The sequence below is a fragment of the Etheostoma cragini genome, chromosome 23 (genome assembly GCF_013103735.1).
Source record: "Etheostoma cragini isolate CJK2018 chromosome 23, CSU_Ecrag_1.0, whole genome shotgun sequence".
Taxonomy (NCBI): Eukaryota; Metazoa; Chordata; class Actinopteri; order Perciformes; family Percidae; genus Etheostoma; species Etheostoma cragini.
In genome coordinates, this window is record NC_048429.1 from 8,095,128 (window position 1) to 8,112,800 (window position 17,673).

General features: G+C 39.7%; 1 protein-coding gene across 2 annotated transcripts in view; it reads left to right on the forward strand.

Moving 5' to 3' along the window:
* plxna4 (plexin A4) overlaps window positions 1-17,673 on the forward strand; it is a 226,569-nt gene that overhangs the window by 118,258 nt on the left and 90,638 nt on the right. For both annotated transcript variants that reach the window (XM_034863434.1, XM_034863433.1), the window contains exon 4: window positions 9,897-10,025. In XM_034863434.1, the coding sequence (XP_034719325.1) occupies window positions 9,897-10,025 (129 nt within the window). The remainder of the gene's footprint in view (window positions 1-9,896; window positions 10,026-17,673) is intronic.

Below are 17,673 nucleotides of genomic sequence, written 5' to 3' on the forward strand. Positions count from 1 at the left end.
ACAGTAAAAGTAGTAGAATGATGCCTATTGCAAGGAAAAATGGCAAAACTGAAAAAATTGATTGACAAAGAAACTTAGACCTTGAGAACAAAAAGAGGCAACTGAGACCAGGAGGTGACATGGAGGCGGGGGGGGAAACGAAGAAAAAATAAAACATGGGACAAAGGGCACAAACACTATAGTCGAGATCTCGAGTTTGAAAGTTGAGATGCTTTTTTTTTTCTTCATCTTTTCTCCTCCATGAAAGTCAAGAGAAATATTTTGACTGTCAAACTTGAGATTTTAACTTTCATGGAGATAAAAAAAACACAAAAACATTTCCTCCATGTCAGAGTCAAGATTTCGCAAAAAACAAAACTCGAGATCTTGCAAAACAAAGTCAAGAGTTTGTTCCAATACATGTTTTTTAAATTAAATATATACACACACACACACACACACAGTGGGGAGAACAAGTATTTGATACACTGCTGATTTTGCAGGTTTTCCTAGTCACAAAGCATGAAGAGGTCTGCAATATTTATCATAGGTACACTTCAACTGTGAGAGACGGAATCCAAAACAAAAATCCAAAAAATCACATTGTATGATTTTTAAATAATGAATTTTCATTTGTTTTCATGCGAAAAGTATTTGAAACATCAGAAAAGCAGAGATTAATATTTGGTACAGGAACCTTTTGTTTGCAATTACAGCGATCATATGTTTCCTGTAGTTCTTGTACAGGTTTCCACACACTGCAACAGGGATTTTGGCCCACTCTTCCATACAGACCTCAGTTGTCTCTGTATGTTTGTCTGGCTCGTTGGTATGACAAATAAGAATGATGGTAACAATTTCCCTCCCAAGCTGTAGGGAGAACGAAGAGGAAAAGTGCTTTGGTGCCTACTGTAAAGGTGCTGGTTGACAAGTAGCTAATGCTAATGTAATTCTTGGTGGTTAACGTAAGATGACGATACCGTACGACACGCTCATTTATTTTTAATAATAATAATATTTTTTTGTTTTGACCACGGTTAACAACTCTGGGCTAGCTAACCCACAAATTCATCAGTAAAGTTAACTGAATAGACAGACAACTAATCTTATGGTAATTTAGCTAGCACACTCCTGTCTTCTGCCTCAGTCTTTCGGCGCTGCGAGGCTTCAGTCGGGATGAGAGCTGACAACAGCCCCGGTCCGCGGACATATCCACTCCACAATCAGCCCCCAGCCAGCTAGCAACCATTCACTATCATTACAGCCCCGGCCGGGGTACACAACCACAGTCAGCCCCCAGCCAGCTAGGAACCCGGTCAGCTCTAAGGACGCTAACAACATTCTACTGAATCACCGGGAAAACAGACCCAGGCACCCGAGTCAGAACAGAGGCCATTCGTAACGTTACACCTCCGTTAGCATTACCGATGCCCCAAAAATAAAGGCTTTTTACAGTTCACTCAGCACATTGAAGACATTTGTGAGTGTTTTGTCTAATTTACTTGATGTCCCGGATTTGCCAGGTACGGAGTGTGAACTGAAAGCTGGAAAGGTGCCAGTTCACCTTCTGGCAACTGCCGAGGTGCCCTTAAGCAAGGCTCCAAAAACCTTACTGCTCGGGGCTCAGTGCTGCAGCAACCCAACATTGTGACATGTTTTTACATTTGTTACATGTGCACGTCTGTAAATCAAGAAAAAACAACAGAATGAAAACTTGAATTTACCCAAGGGGACAAATAGTGCATTATTATTATTTAGAGTCTTTCCACATAGATTACATCATCAAGTGACCTTTTCCCATATTATCTGGAAAGATTGGTACCATCAATAACTATACATTATACCAAAAGGGTTTGCAGGGAGAAATCAATCAAGTTTGCAAGGCTTTTTATTTTCGGTCACATCTGACGGGGTAGAGGGAGAAAAGTTTTCAGTCTGAAAAATGCGGATGAATCTAATAAAACATACCAAATGCATGCTCCAGCTGAAGAGGAATAAAGTCTGCAACAAACATACCAAGAGAGAGAGAGGATGACATTTTGAGAAGAACAGAAGTTACAAATGTAAATCAGGAAAACTGAGTGAGTTGTTAGGAGTCAAGCGGTCATAAATGTTCTTAAGAATGAACTGGCTGTAAGGATGCAGGTATTTTAGTTAACCTCATGACTTACAGATTGAGACAGAATGAGAAAGAGAGAGGGAGGAAAGAGCAAAAGCAATAGCAGAGGAGGAAAATGAGTAACAAAAGCTGAGCTGTGAGCCCCCTGCCTGATCACCGTGCTGTAAGGCAGCTTAGCACTGAAGGGAATGATAGCAGGGAGACCCGTCACTCACCTTCTGAAGCCATTGGGGGAAATGAGGAAGGAGAGGAGAGCAGGGGGAGAAATAAGTTAGGAAGCCTCCAGACAATTGTCCCCTTTCACATCAAACACGATCATCCCTCACAATGACATTCTTGTCCTTCGCTTTGCCTCTCTTTTTGCTTTTTCTGTCTACTTTTCAGCAGGGGGATATGGTTAGATTAGTAGGCCACATGGACCTGCAGGCTAACAGGTACCACACCTTTAATGCAACAACCGTCAGTCACTGAGCAAGGGGTTCCCCTGCGGCTCTATGCTATTTTAGATCCCAGATGTGAGGTGGTGGAGACTGTAGTGCCAATAGCAACAAACATAAGTGCCTGTATATTTTCCTCAAGCCCAACACTTAAAACGGATTTTAATTTTTTCCTCAGTACCTGTATTAATGCAACGCTCCTCTTCCTCCTTAGCTACTTTGTTTTGCTGCTGCGTTGGCACAGTCACACCCAGGCCAGGTTTTCTAGAATTCTCTTATAACCTCCTGTTCCTTAACAACCTAACCAAAATAAAACATCTGCAGAGGATTAACCTTTTTGAAACCAAACCCGACTGGAGGACCATTGTAGATGTCTAATTTCTGTCCAGGTGCGATGCTGCCAATACAAGTCTTTGTATATACTTCCCTGCTAACAATGACATTTCCCTGATTTGCACCCACAAAGCACCTTCTTTCACAGTGCAGGCATCAGGGGAATTGCATTAATTAAAATCCTGCTGTGTAGCAGATATGCCTAATCGCAAACATAAAACAGAGAATAGTAATTTAAAGCACAGAATGAGTTCCCTTCCACTCTGTGGGGATTTTTGCCCACTCATCTTTCTATATAGAGAGGAGTCAAGCTAGAAGGAAGAAAGGATGTGTCTTTAAATGAACTGAATGAATATTTTACTTTCATATAGGAAAGCAGTAAAATATTGAGTTCATGTTGTACCTTTAAATAACTGCAAGATCTCCATTATAGCTTGTCATAAAGCATAAAATACTCTACCAGAAGACATTGTAGGTGTTGAAGTACCATGACATTAGCCATTCATATGTCACCTGCAGTACTTGTTTTAGAAATCACATATGTTTAGTGCCTTCCTCTTTGGCCAGTCCTCGTCTCAGACGGAATAAAAACACATGTCTGTATTTTATTGTATGCATTAACCCCTGGCGATGAACAGCAGATCATATGTGATTCTCTGCTCCAGCAATGCTAGACAAGCAGCCTGGCATCCTATGTTAGTTTGCCACATCCTTGTTAATACCCTGAGATTAATGTCAAATCATCCACACTTTCCCCCACTAGTCTCGCGCCAGTCCATCTCGCCTAGAGCTATATATTGAGGCACTGAAGGTGGAAGTGGATAGTTTGTCCTGGCATTGATTGACACTGAGAGATAGATCCAGTCCGTCTCCTCCCCCTTATTTCTCTCCAGTCTGCCATATGTTTCAGTCAGCTGGACAGATTTGGGCAATCAGACAGCCACCATTGTATTGCTGTCGGTATGAATAGAATGCGTGGAGAGACACATTGCCATTATGTAGTGACGATACGTTGTTTCTTTTCTTCATGTCTCTTTCACAGTGAATGTTCTCAGTTGTCTCTGTATGTCTCTCTGGCTGTCTCGCTCTCTCTCATGGCTCTTATTGCATGTCTTGCCTTGTCTGGTTGAATACCTAACACTCTGCTGTGGTTGGACAAAGAGGGTTGAAACTTGAGCAAAGTGTGGCAGGTTGGCTTACATTGTTATTTGGCATGTGGCTATGCTGTTGGCATCCGAAATTGTTTCTGATTTCTGATATCTTTCACTGGGTAGAAAACCCAAGGGCTTACAGAGACCCAGAGACCCCAGGAGACCTCTGTGTGCACAATGTGCTTGGACTCTTGGACTTGGACTTAAAGTTAAATCACTGAAAGATCCCGTTTTGTTAAAAATTACCAAACTTCAATTAACACTGATAATAGGTAAAGTTTTGAGACTGTTTGTTTCATTAATATTTCATGTCAAGTGACATTACAACTGTTTTAACAGGTAATATTATAATATGAACAATTTTACTTACAATTTCATTGCCGAGATCAAAGAATGTAACCTGGTTTGAGTCCCATAGGGAAAAGCAACAGCAGCCGGTTCAACCCAAATAAGTACCCACTTGATTAAATATATAGATAAAAGTGAATGCACTTGCTTTGTAAAACCAGTTCCATGTACAGCTACATGAGGGATGGTAGGTGTGTTAATCTAAGAAGTAGTTGTACAATTCTAATAATTAATGACATTTACCAATTTTTGTAATTTAAAACAATTCCGTAACTTGCATTGGTGAATGATTACTAATATAATACAATACCCTATTTATTAAGTTAAAGCATCTTGTAATGTATGTACATTTTGGAACCATAATTCGTCATCATTTTATTATGTGGATATCTAGCAGAAAAGAAGGTTCATGTCTCTTTTTGGCTGCAGAAATGCTGGCACTGACACCGGGTTTGCCCATGCATGTTTCAGGGATTTGATGGAGTTCCACGCTCAAATGCTGTGGTAATTTAGGTTTCCCAGCAAGCAGTGTGACTTTGGATGACATTCTTCTCCAGCCCACTCACCTCACTGTGGTTGCACAGCCCATGTCAGACCACAGTGAAACCATAGTCAGCAGCTTATTCTGGCTTCCACCAGCAGCATGTTGGTCATGGTGTGTGTTCCAGCCATGTTGTGTTAGTGTGGGTGCCATGCTTAACAGACTGCAACTCTGTGTGACTAGCTTTCCTTTTGCTACCCCAAAACCCATGCCATAACAGGCAAGGACACAATTCTCCAATCACTCTTACAGTCCTCACTCAGAAACACACACACAGTTCTTCCCCTTCAGTTATTGTATGTTTTAAGAAGCCCACTTATAATTAGCTGTTTCTGCAATGTTGTCTTGTCAAGATGTGGTAGTTTTGACTGTGTATTTCCTGCACTTAGCCACAACCACTGTCTGCAATAACACTACTACAGCAGTATTTTTTTTAATCTCTCCTGACGATTGACTTGACTACTCATAAAATGGTAAAAATCAATATCACCACTTGAGTCAAGTCCTTTTTAAATATTGGCACACCAGTTCTCAGAGTTTACCTAAAATGAATAGAATAGGTTATATGTCTAACTACAGGTACAACAAAATATTTCCCCAGAACAATGTTCCAGAGGGCCAACAACATTGACCTGGGTGTTTGTTGGATTCAGATAATGGCAAAGTAGGCAATCAGTGACTTTTGACTTTGCAATAACCTGATATCAGAATTTAAATAGATTAGAAGTTCTTTCTTATATCTGTATGTTTGATATATTATATTTTGTATGCTTGATATACGAATATGCTTGAATTTGCATATTTTCCAGCATACATGCTATTAGTTTTATTGTACAACATAAGATAAATAATTTGACCACGTCTTACAGTAATGTTTTTCTGTTAAACAGCATATGTATAGTAAGACAAAGACTCTACCAGTACACCTTTCAGTCAGAGGAAGAGTGGTAATTTCCATGTACTTCTGTGGTGCACAGTGCCAATACTAGGAAACTGAGAGAGGGTACTCCTGTGGTTTTTTCACACCGGAATGGCTTCCCTGTCTGTATCACACCTTCTGCTAGCTGTTAGCCACATGGAGAGAGGGAGATAGTCACTTTGGGCACATTATTTTTCATTCACAAATTTAAAGCAGAAATACCATTTGCACATGGGGTTGCATTCGTCTTTCTCTGAGCTGTAACACTGAAACTGTTTTTTTAAATGTATCTAATAAAGAGAAGGCTAAGTCTTGTGAGTGTTTCGGATTTTCAGTATCAACACTGCCCTCACAATATGTTCTAATTTAATGGTAGATACCCAGAAAATAAAAGATAGCTACTGATCTCAAAGGTCTGAATAGCTTGGAAAACACTCCAGATCACAGAGAAAGATACTTGAGGTGCATCTATACTGCATTTTTATTGTAGAAGCCACTGTCTCTGCCTGTTTTCAGTAATGGTGTTAGTGTAGTGATCTCTCAAAGCCACTAGGGGGATACAGTTTATGGCCATGGTGGTCGCTTGATGGAGGACAAGTATTTTCTCTGTATGATCTGTGATTTAACATGGATTTCTCCCACAGATACACACATACATACGGATCCAGACACACACAGAGCTATCAAAGATTTTGTTTACTACACATATTTTGCAGAGCCGAGGAAGTGTGCTCTCTGAGTTAAAAGAACCAGTAACTCTCTTGACACCCTCCCCAGAGTATCTTGACATTACCATATGAGTAGCTCCAGCCAGACTCTGTGGTGTGTGTGTGTGTGTGTGTGTGTGTGTGTGTGTGTGTGTGTGTGTGTGTGTGTGTGTGTGTGTGTGTGTGTGTGTGTGTGTGTGTGTGTGTGTGTGTGTGTGTGTGTGTGTGTGTGTGTGTGTGTGTGTGTGTGTGTGTGTGTGCATGCATTTACGGGGGGTGCATTTGTGTGGAGCCGATGCATCTCTCACCTTCCCACTACTCAGAGGCAAAATGAAGTCGGTCTGACAGTGAATGTCTATTGTGTAGTGCTAATGTGATAGCAAAGATTAGCATTCTAATCCATTTAGTATAGAGCAGCTAATCCACTTTATTACCGTTGAAAAGGAATCAGATAATATTGGCTAACACGACCGTAGCTGTCTTAATGATTTTAAGATGATGAACAATGACTTAACTAAGATATATTGATAATTATCGTTCTTGAAAATGAAACTAGGATTCATATCCTAGTCAGGTCATATCAATAAAAAAAAACGAAATCACTAGCTTTGGCTTTGTTTGGGTTCAGTTTACGCTGAGTAGGCTTTTTGTTTGTGTGGTGTTGTATACAACTCATGCACTCTGCAATCTGTTTATTTTCAGTTTATTTCTCAGAATTTTGCTGCTGCTGGTGGATATTTTAGAGTATTGGAATATTTGGAATATTTCTTTGTATTCAGAGTTTGATATCAGGAGAAATGAAGTCTGCAGTAACAGTTGTTTGAAAATGTACTAGCCCAGGATAACCCTTCTGTGATGAAAGAAAATACAGGGTAAAACTGCTTTTAAATACTTAATAACCAACTACTGTACAAATAATTCGGCTGGTCTTTGATTTCAATCAGTTGTTTCCCTTATGTGTTCCCCTCCAGTCCCAGTGTGCCTGTGTTGCATGCTTTCGGACATGCTGAGCACTCCCTGGTGGCTCATTTGTTTTGTTGGTGGTCAGATTGAGGGATAATATACAGGAGCTTCCCCTTAAAACCCCTCTGCTCCCTGGTGACTGTGGATCTGTCCCAACACAATAAAACTCTATATCCAACCTTTGCCATAGACTGTTTGCCCTTTAAATCTGCTCTGCAATTGGCTCCACACTTCTCTCATATACAGTGAGGGTAAACTGATACGCGCACATCTTTGCATACATTCACATGCACACACACGCTGTGTAGTGCGCATACGCACAGCGCCGCAAATTAACACCCGATCAAGCAGATTAGATAACCCCACCTGCTGAATCTGGCCCTGGCTTGCACGATAGTTTCTTTCTTACTACCTCCCTCTTTTCTTTTTCTCCCTCCTATTCACCTTCTGTTCTTTTCTTTACAACTGACCCAAGTGCATACAATAGTTTCAGTGAAAGTGTGTGAGGCTTTGATGCACAAAAGAACTCAAGGTCCTTTGAGATCAATGATCAGTACACAAGTCAAGCAGGAGGCAGAGCGAGAGAGGAAGAATGACAGAGAAACAAAGGAGAGAGAGAGAGTAGGGTGAAATCAGGGTGAAAGATAGTGCCTGTTTAAAGAAATGTCATGTTGTGAAACTGGATGTGAGTAGAAGCAGCAGGAGGACGTAAACTGCACCCTGTGTACTAAGCTTTTCTTCTTTACTATACAATAGTTGATTGTCTAAGCAAATACAAAGAAAGGTTCCACTGAACTATAGTAGAGCAGTTGTTGGTTGTAGATTGTTTTCTGTTACTGTAAAGTGTAGAATAAAGTCAGGGGCTGGAGCATAAAAATATGCTTATTGTGCTTCTTAAAAACTAACATTCATTCTATATGCTATTTGATAATGATGAGAGATTTTGAGAGAGAATTGTTGTTGTGCTTCATGAACCATGGTTCACACATTATACACACTTGAGTTAGTTTTCTTAACAATACATGACTGTATTGACTGGTCCCTGACATAGACCAGTTCTGTTTTTAGTGGGTACAGCCCCACTTTTGCACATTTAACTAAATAGTTCAGTTTATGTACTTGGAACAGTTGGGACTTCTTGACCTTTTAAAGAGCTGAATTAATACATAAATATTAAAATCAGGAAGTGACTCACCTGTCTGCTCAACCATCTGCTTCCTGTCCATTTATCTCCTGTTTGTGCTTGTTACCCATGAACCCTTAAGTGCTAAAGAGCACATAGAACTACCAAGAGTCAACACAACTTTAACAAGACTTGCTTCACACCTGTCTACAAGCCCATACAGGACTGTGTGTGTGTGTGTGTGTGTGTGTGTGTGTGTGTGTGTGTGTGTGTGTGTGTGTGTGTGTGTGTGTGTGTGTGTGTGTGTGTGTGTGTGTGTGTGAGTTTGAGTGTGTATTCTACTGGGTGCTGAAAATTGCTTAGGTAGGTATGTGTCAACGCTATGTGTTACTGGGAAAGTACAGCCAGAGGACCAGATTTAGAAAGGATAATTTGGAACACACCCTGCGTTTGTGTGACGATGTAAGCAGATGTTCGGGCTCAACCAAGAACACTTCCATCACACCACCATGTGTGCATGGGGCCAATTCCATGCACTTTCTGCTGAGTAAACACACCTAGGGGCCCACAAACCACACCTCTTGCCCAGATGCCTAATTAGTGTAATCACTTTTGAATAGCTGGAACTGCAATAGAGAAAGATGAGCTTCTCAGATACAGCAAAGAAAGCCATGATGCATGGGAAAAATCCTAAGGCTGTATGCAGTAGATGGGGCAATTATGCCAATACCAATGTTCAGAAGTACCTTTTTAATGATACCATGGTCTCTAATTGCCCTCTTTGTTGTCCTAGATGTCACATTTCATCCATTGCCAAGTCCTTCCTTTTGGAAGGCAACTCTTTCTCCCTTTGCTTTTCTTTTACATCAGCTATTATTTATTTCAATGTTATATTTTTGCCCTGTCGTCTACTCTCTTTCCAAAATCAATTTATATAATAACGGCGGGTTTTCACTACCATTGGCACTAATTCAAATATGTTTTTTTTTTTTTTAAATTGGGCGCCTGGGTGGCTCACCTTGTAGAGTGTATGCTTCAACGCAGTGGCGGGTTCAACTCCAAATTTCTGCCTTTTGCAGCATGTCGTTCCCCTTCTCTTTCTCTCCCCCTTGATGTCTTCAACTCTCCTATACACAGACAGGCCTAAAATGCTTCAAAAATGTATTTATTTATATTGTTAATATTACAATACCTGTCCAGCAATGAGAGCCCTGCAGTGAAATATGATCCATATATTAAACAAATTAATTCTTAATGTGCTTCTGTGTTTTCCCAGATTCGGGTCGATGGCTCCTCTCGTGCTCTGCAGTATGAGACTGTACAGGCGGTGGAGAATGGACCCATCCTCCGAGACATGGCCTTCTCTTCTGCTCACCACTACCTCTATGTCATGTCTGAGACCCAGGTCAGACACACACACACGCACACACACATCTGACGTCCCCCCTGCTGAGTCAATATCATAACATCTTAGCATTTTCTTATGTCAAAGGGAACAATAACCTTTGGTGTAGCGTAGATTCCATTATAGCCTGGCTGGAGGAGAGAAAGGGATTACATAGTGTGTTGGAGGCCATGAACAAGTCTTTTTATAGAAACGGACTTTGTGAGTAGAGTTGGAGTGAATAAATGTGTTGAATTATAGGAAGAGAGGAGAGTGGTTACAGTCCGTGTGTGTGTGTGTGTGTGTGTGTGTGTGTGTGTGTGTGTGTGTGTGTGTGAGTGTGTGTGTGTGTGTGTGTGTGCGCGTGCGTGTAAGTGCGTGCACATACAGATTGACACATACACACGATCTCTCTTAGTACCTTTGATGAAATGGAATGTGGAGCAAAATAGCAGCACTTTGTGTAATGGAAACAGAAACAGTGAGACTGTGAAGACCTCTATCAGAGGTAAAACCAAGCTAAAATAACACCATGGAAAGTCCATAACACACTTGCTTTGCTCACGTAAATGCACACACAGCCATGTCTTACTTACTGTGTTGGCTTTTCACTTTCTCTTTGTATCACACACAAAAAGACACACAACTAAGAGCATGTACTTATTACTTTATATTTCAACATAAAAAGACACAAATTGTTTTCTATAGTAAGTAGTTGTTTTAAGTAAAAATAAAATAGAGGATAAAAAATATATACTGTATATGATATGTTACTTTGGAAATAATATAGCAAAAACTCTGAGTTTAGATAATATGCATATCATTAATCACCATAATCACAGGTCACTATAGTTTTGTTTGTGGCGATAGCCCAGTTGCCCCTGTATATTGTCTGCACTTTTTGCAGATTATAGACTTCTCTTGCACCATGAAAGTGTCAATATTTTCTAATGTGTAGTGCAATTTATTTGTGTGCATGTGTGTAAATGTGAGCACATTTCAAGAGCCCAGATCATCCAGATAACACTTTAAATATCAGACAGACAGTGAGTAGAAGATGCCCTTTCAAATGCAGCTCTCATTGCCACTCCTGAGGTCTCACCCCGCAAAGGAGGAAGAAAGGGAGGGAGAGAGAGACACAATTTAGCAGAATAAGGACATTTATCATGGTGTTTTGTCATGGAATCCAATTACATCAATTTCCTCTTTTGTACAAATCTGTTAACCAGCAATGTGAGAATTTAGTTTTTCTCCTCTCTTTTGGATTGTAGGGCATGTAATTGGATTTACAGAAGAAATCACAGAATAACAAATGAATGATTAGGAATATTTAATTTTCACTTCTTCCCATTATGTTGGTTTCCTTTTGTTTCGCCATTTTCGCCTAACATCTTGTTACAAATTTATCATTCATAATTTGCATGCCAATTAGCTTATGTTGAAGAAAGAAAACTATGAAGTGGGTTTTGTTGGCCGAGTGTGTGTGTGTGTGTGTGTGTGTGTGTGTGTGTGTGTGTGTGTGTGTGGCTTTTGACGTAATTAGTCTATTAGCCTAGTTAGAGAGCTGACCTCCACTAACTGTTTAGGAGGATCATCTGGGAAATATCCTACACACAGATATAGAAACCAGTTAATGAACACAACACACACACACAAACACCATCTCCACTGCTAAAGGGTGTATACAACAAAATAATGAAGGCAACTTAAGGAAGCCAGTCAATCCCTTTTTATAATGTTGATGTTTGTTTAAACAACAGCTGTTAAAAAAAACATTGCTGCTACAATTGTTTTTATTATATTGACGTAATCACTGATATTTGCTAACTAATCATTTTCATAATTAATTTGACTGATGATGTTTTTCCAATTTCATTGCAATACCTTTCTGTTTTCTCTAGTCAGTAGAGTTTATCAGTTACCCTTAAATCTGATTCTTCATGCAGATTTAGGCGGCTGAAAACCACTTTTACAGTACTACTTTATACCAGCAGTACTGTCCTGATTTTCGGCAACACTGTTTCCAAGTTTCTGCAATCACTAAGGAGTTAAAAATAAAATGAGTCCAAATTCCTTCTGAAATGTACAGAACATGTAACAATAATATGTTGGCATAACAGGTTTGTTCTGATAGCTTTCTCTACGGCTAGTTGATACTTGAATGTACAACTGTACGCAGAATTGTTCAGTCATGCTATTGCCTCAAGTCAAGTTTTATTAAATGTCAGAGGGTTACAGAACATGTGTTACAAATCCAAAGAGAGACAGATACTTACAGCATACATTTTTTCCCTATCTGTTGTGGCTAAAATAAATGCACATTATGCACTTCTTACTAACAAATAAATCATCCACATATCAAATGTGCCCGACATACCAGGCAGCAATTTGCTATCCAATATGATACAGATAACTGAAAACAATAAGACCGATAAATGTCATCTTGAATTTCTTGTGTTGGCTTCTTGTTCACCTCTCACGGACAGCCAAGTTCAAAGGTCATGTTGTGGTCACCACAACATGCAAGAGTTTTGAATAACCGTGCTGACTGCCGGTCAGTGCGGTGGTTTAGTAACCGCTTGCACACAAACACATGCAGATTCCAGATTCCCAGTGATGACAAACTGCTGTTAAAGCAGCCTGAGCTGGTCGATAGTAGAAGGCCACCTGCTGTTTCTGGGGCCTGAGACCCCGACACTCAGAGACAGATAGTGTGATAGATGGAACAGGGGAGAAATACAGAAATAGTAAACACGTGATCGAAAGAGAGAAGAGGAGTGGGCCCCACAACAGGAGGCTGAGAACAGTTAGTCAATACAGTTCCTTCCCTGCTGCTCTCAGCCTTGAAACCCTTCCCTTCAGATTGGTGGTGCCAGGCATGGGGTGGACCACAAGACAGACCTCTTTTGGATCCTGGCTGGTGTGAGAGTCCAGTACAGGACGGTGAGGGTCAGACTGATATTGGTGGAGAGAAGGTGAGGAGAGGGACAGAGAAAGGAGATAAGTACGTCTAAGTACAGTATGTCTGCCGGAATATTACAGATTGCAAATGTAAACCTTGTCCTCTCTATCACAAAGTGAGTTAAAGAAAATAAAAAAAATATTTCTTTGGCTATGTAATAATTCCCTGGCTAAGTAAAAGATAAAGCAGTTTTCAGGGCAAACTGTTGTATCATCACTTTACTTCCCAAAATAATGAAATGCAACCCCATTTACTTGTGGTCTAGATCTGCACAATATGAGGGGCATAATGTGATATGCAATAACATTGTTCAAAGTCTTGCAATAAATAAACAGATTATAGTGTCCATACGTATCTGCTGCTGTCAGAATTCTGTTAAAATACAGCAAATTGCTTGTTGAAATTAAGTCTTTTTTTATAAACAAATAGAATTAAACATAAAATGCACTACTAAATAAATAATGAATATTTTAAAGTTCAGTGTTCTACTAATGTGCTCTTTCAACTAACTCAAAAAATCTGTTATGTCACAGTCTTTCACAATGTGTGTAATTGCTCAAGTTATTATTGCAATAACCATACAAAATGGAAGGACTGAAAGAAACATAAATTTAGTACAGTATAGTATATATGTGCTATGATTATGAATTATAAATAAATCACACTGTGGCAGGACCACTGGAACACCTTGACAGAGAAGTATAAACCCAGCTTCAGGCAGGGGCATCATGCCGAGAGTCGCACTCTACTCTACTTGTCTGTGTCACATTATACACTCATTAGAGAAGAAAGCTACATAAACGCACATACCCATGCAGGATCCTGTCCTGCATAAAATGTTCTCCACATCCAAGTCATTGTATTTTTCTCATCCATCATTTAATTTCTATTTCATCTCTTTTTTTCCTTTCCACCATCCTGTGACTGTGTCCCCTTTGTTAGATGTTTTTCTTTCAGGATTATAGATTTTTGCTCCTCCAACCTCTATTCATTTCTAAGGGGATTTGTAAAGCGAATGAGGATTCAGCCTTTTGTTATCCTTGTTCCTCTTTCTTCATCTCGTCTCTCTCAATCTTTATTCCATTTCTAACCCTCTCTCACTACCTTTTGTCATTTTTTAACCCATGCTATCCCCCCAATTCTCCATTTTTTGCCATTTCTTAGCAGAGTGATCCCTACTCTCTCATTAATCCAGTGATTGGCTGTGCTCTAATTGGATCCCTCTCTCTCTTTCGGTCTCTCTGTACCTCCCTCACATATGCACACAAGTCAGCTTATTAGTGGGTTGAATTGATGTTCTGGTTCTGTTAGGGTAAATGTTTGAGTGACAGGGACAGGTCAGAATTCCACTGTTAATGTGAGCTGCTGCTGCTGTTCTTCACTGCTATGTTATTATCCTGTTAACACTGCTTCATCTGTCACCCACAATGAGGACATCTGGGGAGAATGAATAAGGTTTTGTTGGTGGAGGTTGGGAGTACATTTCACTGTTAGTTCACTATGTAAATTAAAAGTACAAATCACATACAGTACCTCAAAAGTGTTCATTTTTTATTGGAGATATAAACCTATTGTAAAGGGGAAAAAAACTCCCCTGAAGAATGAACAGTTATTGAAGTCAACAGTGGAATTGGAAAGTTAGCAAAAAGGTTATTGTGTAAGGTGGAGAATGTGAGCAGCTTATTGTACTGTTTTACTGTACTATTGTGTAACCCAATTTAAGATGCCACAATAAAGTATAGTATTTCATCTTATAGCCTACTAAGTCTTTTGGGGAAAAGTAGACAAAAATATCGAACAGTTTAGCAGATATATTATCTAGTTACATGAAGCCTTTAAGTTTACCAGAAATACATTTTACTCTGAAATGCACACAACCATAGGTTAGCCTTACTAACTGTATAGTGCATGTTCACATCTACACGTTTTTCCACAACAGTCAAATGGAACATAAGCACGTTCTGTTTGGACCCGATCATGAGAAGGTTTGAATGAATATGATTTTTATAACCGGACAACACCCAGTGGCAGACGGTGGTGTGACTTGAAATGGATTTCAGGGCATTTGGGAGCAGTTTAAGCTGTTTTTGATGCGTCATTCAATCTATTCTCGCATGTTCCCAAAACCATACCGCCACCCTTCAGCAACCTAGTAAACACATCCTGCCAGCAACTGTTCTGTCAATCAGCGGGTAGATTTTGTAAAGCATGTTCCTACATAGTTTTAATGCTTAAGTAATATCTTTTCATTAATACCAAGGTTTTTACATTCTGCACATAAACTGTTGTTCAAAAGTGCTGCGACGTCCTGTTGCTAAATTATTTATATTCAGCATTGCAAATGCAGATCTGTAAGTGTGAATTATTGAAAATGTGTGCTATAGTGGGGTGAGATCGTTCAAAGTCGAATGTTTTTTTTCTTTTTTTAACCCCCCGAGGGAAATCCGACTAGCTAATTTGTGAAAGTATCGCGTCTTTGCATCTCATGAATGATGTTCAATACCAGCATCCTTTAATTTCTATCAGCGGGAAAGTTTTTACCACATCCCTTACATTGTGGCTTCCTCACCCCTCTAGTGTGTGGCTGTGAGTTATGAAGGTGTTAAGATGTGCTTATTATGTTGTGTCCCAGTTTAGCTGCAGGCTGCTGTGGTCTAACAAGGCAAGTGAACAGAGCTGATGTGTTTCAGTCATTGCTGCCTGACACACTTCTGAAAAATGTCACAAAGTGGGACAGACAAGGTTGGGGAGAACTGTTGGCTCAATCAAAGTCCCTTTTGAAGTTTTACCTTCGTCTTCTCTCTCCTCTCCTGCTGTTTCTCACTATATTTCTTAGTTGTGTGTTCTTTCTCCGTTGCTGATAGTTGTGAATCTATAAGCCCCATTATTCATTACGACAGAAACCCTTTATAAAATGTGTCATTCACGATGCAATCTGACTGTATAATACAGACTTTTGATCAGGCTATGTCTGTGCAAAATTCGCCTCTGTGTATTTGTTGCTACACCTCTAGCACCTTCCAATGGGAGAAATGGCATTACAGACTAAATACAAATCCTGTTTTTGCATTAAAGGGGCAGACCTTACACCACTTTACTTTGACATCCATTATGTCTTCAGCTTGGTTCTAGTACTGAGCCCCGACAGTGTAATGTAATAGGACAACACAAGCATGATTAGGGAAAGTTTTGCTGTATGAATATATTGTTGCTGTGCTTACCATTCTTCAGGTTTTTGTTGCTTATTTGGTATGGTAGACATAGAAAGATGAAAGATGGTAAAAATATAGCAGAGAATGCCTCATGCAGGAAATTTTAATCTGTAAGCTAGTATTAGTAAACTGCCTCAAAGCTTGTTTAACTGCCTTTTGTGTGTATGGCGGGCCTTACCCTCTTTGGAATGGAAAGATAAGTGAAAATGCTTGATTGTATCCGAGTCGTTTGTCATGCGCTGACAATCCTGACAGCGCAATGGATGGCTTTCTCATTTGACCTCAGAGAAGCTCAAATGAAAACAATATTGCATTGCAGCCACTGGCCCGCTCTGTTAACTGAGCTTATGATATAATACCGTTGGTTGGTGGTTGACGGATTGAGTGGCACGTCAGCTGTGACGATGTAGTGGGTCGTTGATGTGTCCCTTGCTTCATTTGACTCCCACGTCAATCTGTCCTCCATCCAGCTGGAGAGGAGAGAGGTTGGACATAAGAGGATAAAAGAGAGACAGAGGCACCAGTACATAAATGAAGGAATAAACGGCAGATTAATAGATATTTAGTTAGATAGAGAGAAGAATAAAATACATTAACACTGATTTTGCCCTTGAAAAGAGGGAATGTACATTCTGTATATTATCAGAGCATCTACACATGGTGGCTGACCGAAGGAAATATGGAGCTCACGAATTAATATTCCTATACATTGTCATGTATAGGAATAATGATTTCACTTAATCACAATTTTGTTATCTGCATAACTCGATGATATTTAATTGGAGAAACTGCCGTAAGCAGAATTCATCTTTCTTTGCTAACTTACAATGTGACCAACTAACATTACATTACATTACATACATTTAACCAATTTCTTTAAAAAACAAAATTGATTTCTGCTTCTGGGCCAAATGTAATGATGCACCGCCAGCATTGTGCTGAACTAATGAACAAACTCACACCAGGGAAGGAGAAAAAGATGACTCTAGCCTGAGCAAAGAAGATAAAAGATAAGAGCGGTTTAGTAGTGCCCTACAGGCGGTTTGGCTGGACTGGGCTATCACTTTAATTCTCCTCTCTGTTCATTTGGAGTTGTGGAGTTTGGCTCTAGGTGGAATCCCTGTTTAATTGTGGAGGGGGCAGGAAAAGAGTGGGATGAAGAGAGGAATAAAGATGAGGCAGAAGACTTAGTTAATAATAATAAAAGTCCTGCAGATTTATGAAATGATCACTTTCCCACTGCAGGTTGATTTGAAGGCCCCTGGCATTATCTAAGGAGGAGGGGAGAGAGAGAAAAGAAAAACAAAGTCAAGCTTTATAATCTCCTCAGTGTAATGATTAGGATCTGAAATGAATACACTTAAAGTGAATACTCTTCCTCCTATCTCTCTTGGACACATATTTCACAACAGACACACACATACACACTTAGTATATGCATATATATATATATATATATATATATATATATATATATATATATATATATATATAT